Below are 10,000 nucleotides of genomic sequence, written 5' to 3'. Positions count from 1 at the left end.
TCGAAATGGAAAATGACATCAAGAAAGGAGGATACAAACGTTTATGTCCATGGTATATATATTGTTGGTCATCGCGTACAGAACTGGATTGAAATGAGCTATAATAAGTGCGAAATTATATTACTGCCGTACAGTCATCACTTTTCTCGCCTCTACACTGAATATGTACACGGCATTGGACATCTTGGAGTATGGGCAACAGCACGCAAGGTTCGCGCTAAATATTGGATCGTTAAACTTCACAAGCTGGTTAAGTCAATAAAGTCTCAGTGCATTACATGTAGAAAGATAGAAAAGAAACCAAGTGAACAAATAATGGGGCAACATCCAGAAGAGCGCTTGAAGCCAGCCCCTCCGTGGAACTCTATCGCCATCGATTTATTCGGACCGTTTAAGATCCGAGATGATTGAAAAAGCGAACTTTTGGCAAAACTCAACTGTCTAGCGTCCAGAGCTGTATACATAGATATCGCATCTGATTATAGTACAGAGCTGGAAATTTCTTATGGTACTGAGAAGATTTGCATCTTTACGAGGATATCCGTCGAAGCTCTACTAGTCTAGGATAATGGCCCTCAATTTGTAGCTTCAAGCAGTGAGCTCTTGAATGTAACAAAGAGTTGGAATCAAAAGGAGTTGGAAGCATTTGGTGTGCTGGAAGGATTTCTGTGGAAATTTTACTCCTGCAGACGCAATTAAACGAACATTAAAACTGACGATCGGCGACAACATTCTAACATTTTCAGAATTACAAACAGTTTGTTTTGAAGTTGCCAATTTGGTAAATGAAAGACCAATAGGTCGTCACCCTACCTCGCCAGATGATGGAACTTATCTATGCCCAAATAACTTACTACTTGGAAGATCAAGTTCCAGAATTCCAAGTGGACCATTTAAGGAAACCTCAAATCTACGTCACAGATTCGAATTTGTAAAAGGAATAATAAATAGATTATGGAAGAAATGGACTACTGATTACTTCCAAAGTTTAATTGTAAGAAAGAAGTGACATACCTCAGCAAGAAATGTAAAGGATGGAGATGTTGTTTTCATCCTCATACATCCATTTTCTAACAAGTATCTGACATTTTGCTGGAAGGGGCAGTTGTATAAACGTTTTTCCTAATGGCTTGGCACCATGTCCAAGAAAATTTACCAAATTGCTCACGCCTGTGTTTTCACACCTACATGTAAGACAACAAGGTCATGTCTCAGTCGCATATCAAGATGATACTTGGCTTGCAGCAGATGACTGTAATGGCTGCGTCAACAATGTTGTAGAAACGTTGTTTCTTTTAGATAGACTTCGATTTGTTGTAAACCTAAGAAAATCTGTTCTAATCCCTACTCAGGAAATTGTATTCCAAAGGTTTATCTTAAATTCAAACCACATGACCATCACACTAACTCCATATGGGGCTCAAAAGTTAAATGATGCTTGTCTACAACTATTAAAACCCTGCACCCATGCACTAACGGAAGTAGCGACAGTCCTTCCAGTTTCCTGGGTTATATATGGGCCTCTGCATTCTAGAACACTTGAAATGGAGAAATTGCTAGCTTTGAAAGTTAACAAAGGGAATATTCGTTTAAGTGCCCCTGTGACCAAAATATCAATTCATATTTTTCTTTGGATTTCAAAACTATGTTAACAAAACACTAAGTGACCCACGTTTTAAGCCTTGATTTCAAAAAGACACCTCTTTTTTTTAACTGTAATTTTCCTATTTAATCAATAATGGTCCGCCATTACTAACATTATGTTCTTGAGAGAGCTGGATCAAGGAGAAAATGACGTCAAAGGCTCACGTGCTTTTAAACTCACGCTTTGCATATATAATAAGCTGCGTTCACACGCTGAAATTTTAAGCTAGTGAGCCTCTGACGTCACTTTTTCCTGGATCCAACCGTCTGAGGTCCAATCGGTCAGTTTTGAACGTGAGTAATGGCGGACCATGAAATCCAAAACTTACACTCAAAGTAAACGGCCTTTGGATAAAAATCAAAGCTCAAATTTTGCCAGTCAGGTGTTAAGCAAACACACTTTCAAAATCTGAAGGAAAAAAGGAAGTGGTTTTTTTGATCACAGGGGCACTTTAAAACTACTGCTCGCCTCGAATAGCTGTCGCTAACTGCTGGGAGTGCTTATTTTACTTTATGTACATGTTCCTAAGCCTTCTTGTTCTTTAGCTTTGAGGCCATGTCAGACAAAAACTGGTGGATAAGTCTCTCCCAAGGGCATAGAATGTAATTAACCATGGAGGCAACCTACAGTAACGTTAACAGTGACCACAGATGCATCTCTGATTGTTTGGGGAGCATGTGTTGATGGTCTCTCAACAGGGGGAAAGTGGACTTCAGAAGAAGCTCAGCATGATATTAGTTATTTGGAAATACTTGCTGCCCTGTTTGCATTAAAGTAATTTCCTGACCAACTATCAGGGAAGCATATTAACCTCATGGTTGATAACACTACAGCTGTTGCACCTGTCATTTCTTTGCAAACAGTAAGCTATAGCTAGTTAAGGAGATATGGGAATGGTGTATCCAGCGCAAAGTTTGGATTCCTGGGAAATCAAATACTGAAAGTGATCATGTAAAGAATCCCGGTTATCAAGGAAGGAAACAGAGGTGTCTTGATAGGTCTCTCTACATGGATGTAATGAACTGATTTGGAATTAGACTAATATCCATCTGTTTGCCTCTAGACTTAAAAATTTTCAGGTTGAGAAATATGTCTCATGTAGACCTGATCCTGGAGCCTTTTACCCATTTCCACCTTTCTGTATTATTCCAAGAGCCTTCCATAATATATACAGTGATGAAGCAACTGGCATACTAATTGTTCCAAAACGGCCAACTCAAACTTGGTGGCCATATCTTATGTCCATGTTAATTGATTTTTCCACTATCGTTACCCATGGAAGGCTCAAATATTGTTTTTTACCAGCGCATGCAGAAATACTGCATCCACTTCACAAACAACTCCAGCTCCTTATATGCCTCTTGTCGGGGTGGGAAGTTAACCCCGTTTTGGCTACTGTAGCAGATGGTATCAATTGATTTTCTTTATACACTGTACAAGGATGGATGTTCTTATAGTACAATTAACACTGCAAAGGAGTGCTCTCTCCACTGTGGTTTTCCTACCAGAAGGACACTCATTTGGCCATCATCCTCCAGTAACAAGATTCGTAAAAGGTTTATTCGAGTCAAGGCCACAGTGCCTCATTATTAATAAAGATATGGAACGTTGATGATGTGCTACAATGCATAAAATCAAAAAGGTTGATAACGAAGAAATGAGTTAACAATGCTACTTTCTTGGCACGTTTTTCAGACAATTCACAGCCTTACAATTATATGAATACGAGTGATGATCATGTATTGTTTCAGATATCCACGTTACTGAAAACACCTAAACCTGGAAAGCACCAGGAACCACTAGTTTTTAAAACCTACTCTCCAGATAGTGCCTTATGTGTTGTAAGATGCCTTAATTAAACAATGGCTCTTTTAGCTTCAGAAGGTGGGCATAATGGCGAGAATCAGTTGTGGCTTAAACCGTTATGCTAATGTTAAACCATTTAAACCAATTCACAAGGACGCGGATAGTAGATGGATAAAAGTTTTTTCTGTCAAGATCAAGTATAAATGTATCTGTTTATGGAACACACAGTACTCATTCTACATCTACATCAGCAGCATATGCTAACAACAAGTCATTGTACACTGTAATGAAGGCTGCAGGATGGGCAAAAGAGTCTACTTTTCGGGAAGTTTTACAACAAGCCCTTAAGTTGTAGTGAGAATTTGGGGAACAATTTGTATCCCATAGTTTTTCTCAATAAAATGTTATATTTTGGCGTACAATTGTTTCATTGCCACACTTATTTAAAGTCTCTCGTGACTTCGTAGTGACGTAGACCAATGACAAAATAGAATTAGAAAATTAAACAAGGCTTACCTGTAAGGTGAAGTTTGATTGGAATTCTATGAGTCGTTGGTCAGGAACGTAGGAGTCACGTCCTCGCCCTCTAACCTCATTATAAGTGAGTGTTCACCCGCCTGACTTCACGTTATGTAGGTACAACTCGCCTCGATGAACCTGTGCTAAATGCGAGTTGTGTACGTAATTAATATTTCTTTGTAATTAGGGGTCTTCAAAATTAATAAACTTTTATAACCTTGTGTGGCAATTCGCAATCTCTTCTTTAAAGACTGCAAGCTCTGGTTTCGCGCGCTCTATCTCACGTGACTCCTACGTTTCTGACCAATGACTCATAGAATTCCAATCAAACTTCACCTTACGGGTAAGCCTTGTTTAATTTTCTAAGTTTACGGGGTGACCAGTTACTAAATAAGGCCTGGTTGTCCCACAGGGAGCCCATACAAACCTTTCATATTATTTTATCAAACTGTGCAGGCTGGTTGTTTCTGATTGGATGACAACTGAGAGTTGCCCCCGTGGGATGGGATGCTCCAATCAGAAACAACCACGAAAGTGTAGCTGCGGTTCGTCCGTGCTTCGATTGCTTGATGTGTCGATATTATTTGAGATCTAGCGTTTCGAGTTTGGACATATTCACAACATAATGGTATGAGACGAAACCTTCGGCTTTCAGCTTGTCTGATACGCGGTTTGAAACCTGACGGTATGATGAGAATTTGTCGGTTCAAATCGTCTCGGCGCTGGACCGGCCCGAAATCGAGCTTTCCTCCCTTGCCTTCTGTTGGTGCGCTCAGGTAAACATCGAACACGAAATCCTTCAAATTGTTTTAAAATTTGTCGTTTTCAGCCACAAGGATGACCACAAACAGCACCTCACGTAAAAATACATTTATTGAGTTGTAGGAGTACAATGTTATCAATGTTTTCTCACACAGTTTGTATGGGAGCCTGTGGTTGTCTGAGGAAAAACAACTACAGACAACCCAGCAAAAATGTTAAAATTATTTAATCATGAGGAACGCCCGACTTATTTGTCGAATGTCAAATAGTACTGTGAAGTTAATAATTAATTTGCCGCAGCTGAGCATTTTCCCGTGTTTTGAATAACTGAAGCTTTCGCCAAACATTGTCAAATAGGAAAATGTAAAATATGTAGGTCGCAGACGCCATTGCCAACGTAAATCCTGACTTCCGCGAACAGCCACAGGTGCACACTAAGAGTTTTTGGATACAGTCTAACCTCCCGTGAGTGGACACCCTCGGGACCAAGGGTTAAGCCTGGTTTCCATATCATCTGCAACGTTCTGCGATCAGCCTGCGTCACGTCGCAGACATATGGAAACATTTGCCTCCGGCGTCTGCGGCGGTCTGGATGATCGTGAAAGTTGAATCTAGTTCTACTTTCCCGACCGTTACGACGTTTCTGATTGAGACATTTTTAAAATGGAAACGTGTGTCTGAGATGATCTGTGTCCTATCGGCTCCGCACTATTGTTCGCCTTGAAACACGTCCAATCAGACTTGAAGTAAGTGCGCGCCTTTTTCTCCTCGCTTCGCAGAGTATTAGTGGTACGCTTGTCTGCGATCGCTTCAAATTTAAATGGAAACATTTACTTGTGGTGTGTACGATGGTCTACGACCGACGCAGACAGCTCCCGCTCGTCGCAGATCATATGAAAACCAGGCTTTTCCCGAACATTACGACCGTGTCACAGACCGATCGCAGACCGTTGCAGATCATATGGAAACCAGGCTTAAGTGTCCGCTTATGGGAAGTTGAAAAAAAAAGTGCAATAGAGGGCATATAATACACGACAACAAGTCTTTTGAAACTCTCAATGAAGACAACTTGTTATTGTGTTTCAAGGTATAGACAGGCCAAACACGACCCTTATTGGTCAAGATAGGGAATTCAAAGGCCTCAGATTTTTGCTCTGACAAGTACATCTTCAAAGACCTCTCTTTTCTATATGAAATTAAGGGAGGGTTTTAAAAGATTTCTCTTAGCAAGGGATCGTTTTGTATAAGATGCCATTTGTTCGTTAGAATATGTTTGACATTGGGTGACGAAATTCCTGAAGCCTGCGTCTAACTCTGCAAATGTTCTTATTACGGGAAAGCGAATGAACTGTGAGAGGCGCTGGTGTGGAATTGCCTTGCGAGTTTAAATTTCAAGGAGACAAATTTTCGTGCGACTGGCTTGAAGAAAAGTTTAAAAAGAAAAACTTTGTGGTGTATCATGGTTGGGAGGGTAAATGCTCGGAGATATTAGCTACACCAAGCTACTCTAAAATCCGAGGGTAAATAAAGATATATGATATGATACGATATATGGCTTGAAGAAAAGTTTAAAAAGGAAAACTTTGATGTATTAATTGCTAATTGTAAAAATCTAATTGTTGCATGGTCCATATGGGGTAGAAAACTAGCACTTCACATTACACTCTAATCAGATAAGTCTGTTCAAATATAATGCTACACGGCCAACGTTTGCAAAAACGTAATCCTTCCTTGAACTTGTACATGTTCATTGCCCTGACTTTAACATCTTCGGTTCCCACGGCCTGCTCCCGTCTGACCTTGTAGCTCAGTCGGTAGAGCAGCGGTGATCTAATACGAAGGTCGTGGGTTCAATCCCCACCCTGGTCAGAGTTTTTCTCTGTCCTTGTGTGGGCCCATTTCCATTAGTAGGGCTAACGCTCGCATGGTTCATATGGGATAGAAAAACAAGCACTTCTCATTACACTCCAATCAGTTTATTGTAATCAAAATGACTATGTTTTGTCCGGAACAGTGTACGATTAAACCATTAAAATCGAACCCATTTCGTTATAATTTTTTTGATATAGTTTACTATGCGCGCACCTACGACTGGCTTGAAGAAAAGTTTAAAAAGAAAAACTTTGATGTACTGTAATAAAAAAAAGCTAATTGTAATCGAAATGACTATGTTTTGTCTGGGACAGTGTACGCTTAAACCATTAAAATCGAACCCATTTCGTTAGAAATTTTCTTGAAATTGTTTACTATGCGCCTACAGGAGGAAATGTTAGACCCTGTGGACCCTGAATAGATGTGCGTCTCCGCTTACGAGAGACGTCCGCTTACGCGAGGTTAAATATGTAGTGTTTTGGAGGAGAAATCGCCGGGACCGCGGTTTGGTGTCCGCTTACAGGAGCTGTCCGTTCGTTTGTGGAGGTTCGACTGTATCTCAACACGGCATGCATTCAATCTTAGGGGGTTTCCTAATGGCCCACCAAGCATTTGTCAGGGCAACCAAATTCACGGGTTTGGTTACCCGGCCTTTGAAACGAAAACATGGATTTTTGTTAAATAGGCGATTTTCGAAATATCAATATTCAGCTTGATAGTGAAGCAGAGAGGACAAAATAGACTTTGGATAATTAGACAATTTTGTAAGTGTCAAAAGGAGAATGCGGTGTTCACGCACAGCTTCGGAAACCATACGACTCCACCGAGTCCCACACGAAAGAAATATTTATACGAACTCTTCACAACTTAAGCTTGCTTCTGGCTTGTGCAATAATAGTCATAATTATAGTCATAGTTTATTTACCCCACGAGGAGCTTAGGACTCGTAAATCGTTCAAACGCTGGTCCGGCCGGAGTCGAACTCACAACTTTCCGCATGGCAGCCCGATGCCCAGGAAGCAAAATCAATACACGCAGATCTGATGTTTGCTTGTTATTAGTATTTTTGTCCCAACAGAAGAAAGTAGAGCGGTCTTCAATTTAGTGTCGAAAGTAAATTAGCGAATTGCATTGGTTTTGCGTTACTTCACTCAGTGATTGGTTCAAAGTTCTCGCGCCATTTTTTCAACCAATCAGAAGTTAACCAAAATCAATTGTGGCTCGCGCGTGCACATTTTCCCGCGCTTTTTGTCGGCTACGTGTAATTACTTTTGATTGGTTTACTGGATTGTCTACGTCCTTTTTGATTGGCCAAAGTGATTACTTTGGCTTTGGCTTTACGACACTCATTTGAAAACCGCCCTAATGATCAAACGCTACTGCATTTGTGCAAGTAACTTGCGCTCATCGCGCAAGAAGGAACCAGGTTCTTGTGTATCACTAACTTGGGAACGAGAGACCCTGGAAATGAAATCGACCAAGTGCTGTCAAAATTCAAATCAATTTCTATTTATTATGTTTTTGTCTCTAACATAACAAAGATATTCCAAAAGCAAAACTGAAATTATTTAACCGGGAGAACAACAAAAGTTAGATAACTTTCGCTATCAATACACTGAGGATTACGACGCTGAATGTTACTGTGAATTCTGCTACGCCGTCTGTTGGTGGTGGTGTGGAGCTGCCACCAGCGCCGTTGCATAAATCTCCCTCACAGCACGTGAATGTGCAGTTTGGCGGTGAGAGTCCCATTATAAAACAAACTGCAATTTAAAATGTTTCAGATTTTACGTGAGCTACGATTTGCCACACGAGTGTCCTGCATTACTAGAGGTGATAACGTTTACACGAAAAACACATACCGTATCAGTTCTAAACCACTGTCTGCAAATCTTGATGGTGTACTGTTCAATAATAACTTCTTACTAACTGAGTGCGAGGGCCGTACTTGTCTGGGGAATATTGGTTCGAGGTCGTGGCAGTGCGAACCGAGCGCAGCGAGGTCCGTACAAAAACGACCGAGGGCCAATATTCCCCAGTACGGCTCGAGCTAGCTCGGTTAGTAAGTAGTTTATTATATGGCTTTCTAATTACCTTTTGCTTTGTTTTTGCAATCCCGTAATCGACCCGTGGGCATTACGGGTGAATAAGGCCCTACAATTCAGTCACAATTAGCCAATCAGAGCGCGCGTTTTATCGGCTACAAACACAAGCCATATAATAATAAACACAACTAAACAGTTACAGAGTATTTATTTCCATTCGGGAAAGAATAGTGCAAGACGCCCAATGGGAGCGTTCTTGTGGGATTCTGACAGATTGGGTTTCTGGCGTGAATTTGGTAAACTACGGAAACAAAATTTAAAAAATTGATGAAAAAAAGTCGACAAAACGTAGTTCTGTAACCTGTCACCTATCCAAACAGAAACCAACGCCACCAGGGCTTCGTTCATTCTCGTCCCCAGAGGCCGCGATTCTTTCTGTCAGCACAAAGAGTAACGACCTTTGGCTGGTTCCGAAATACGCGCAGTCTCTGTGGCGGTCTATTTTGATAGCTACTAATTGTTTCAAATTTCTGATTACCATAAGTGGCCCCGATAAAACGGAATTTGACTAAGAGTGCCTTTAATTGATGGTATAGGAAAACATGGAATAGAAGTTTGAAATCCTTCGTTTTTACGGAGATTCAATTTCAAATTGTCAAACACCTGCTAAAATGCTATTTTAGACATATCTTAATTATTCTTGTTGCTTCAAAACGCCAGATATACCATTTTAAATCATTACTCCACGTATTCTTATTCCAGAATAGGGTCAATCGAACGCACCCCAAATCTTAGAGGTGGTCTGTCGGAGGCATAACGTGGTAATAGAAGGGGGAGTTTTGATGCATTGCATAAAGTAAGTGGATCTATCGCTGAAAGTGTTTCCAACCCATCAACCCATTTGTCCATGTAATTTGCATTTCATTGTGGCGAGTTAAAAAATCATTGGAGGCAGTGCGGCCAGTGGTTAAGGTTAAGACGCTTGCCTTGAGGTGCCGGATTCGAGACCCGTTCTGACCACTCCTTGAATTTGTTCCAGGTAGTCCCTGGTTCTGGGCCGCACTTGTAAATAGCCAACTGGTTTACCTACGGCCAGTTGGGATTCTTAACAGCTGTTGGATTGCATTGCCAAGTGACGTAGTGCAGAGGGTTTATATTATGGTTTTACTTACCATTGCCTGGGCTCGATGCTGGGCATCCCATCGAATTAGTGCAGTTCTTCATAGTGTTGGTCATTTGGCCTTGTTTCATGACAAATGTCACGCAACGATTTTCCATTCCTTCACACACTCTGCTGGGAGTGTTAGCAGCACCACAGGGTGACCCTACATCACCGCACATGAAACACTGG

At 41.0% G+C, this 10,000-nt stretch overlaps 2 protein-coding genes across 2 annotated transcripts in view; one reads left to right on the top strand and one right to left on the bottom strand.

The window, feature by feature from the left end:
- Positions 1-10,000, top strand: part of LOC137980189 (cation channel sperm-associated protein 4-like) — a 38,208-nt gene that overhangs the window by 4,506 nt on the left and 23,702 nt on the right. The gene's annotated exons all lie outside the window — the stretch shown is intronic.
- Positions 8,098-10,000, bottom strand: part of LOC137980172 (uncharacterized) — a 5,601-nt gene continuing 3,698 nt past the window's right edge. Inside the window, exons 2-3 of the mRNA XM_068827565.1 lie at positions 9,822-10,000; positions 8,098-8,367 (exon numbers count right to left, since the gene is read on the bottom strand). The exon at positions 9,822-10,000 is cut by the window's right edge and continues 10 nt beyond it. Coding sequence (XP_068683666.1) covers positions 8,195-8,367; positions 9,822-10,000 — 352 coding nt within the window. The 3' untranslated portion in view covers positions 8,098-8,194. The remainder of the gene's footprint in view (positions 8,368-9,821) is intronic.

This window comes from Montipora foliosa, chromosome 1, assembly GCF_036669935.1.
Source record: "Montipora foliosa isolate CH-2021 chromosome 1, ASM3666993v2, whole genome shotgun sequence".
Lineage (NCBI taxonomy): Eukaryota > Metazoa > Cnidaria > Anthozoa > Scleractinia > Acroporidae > Montipora > Montipora foliosa.
This window is presented reverse-complemented; position numbering and strand designations above follow the sequence as displayed.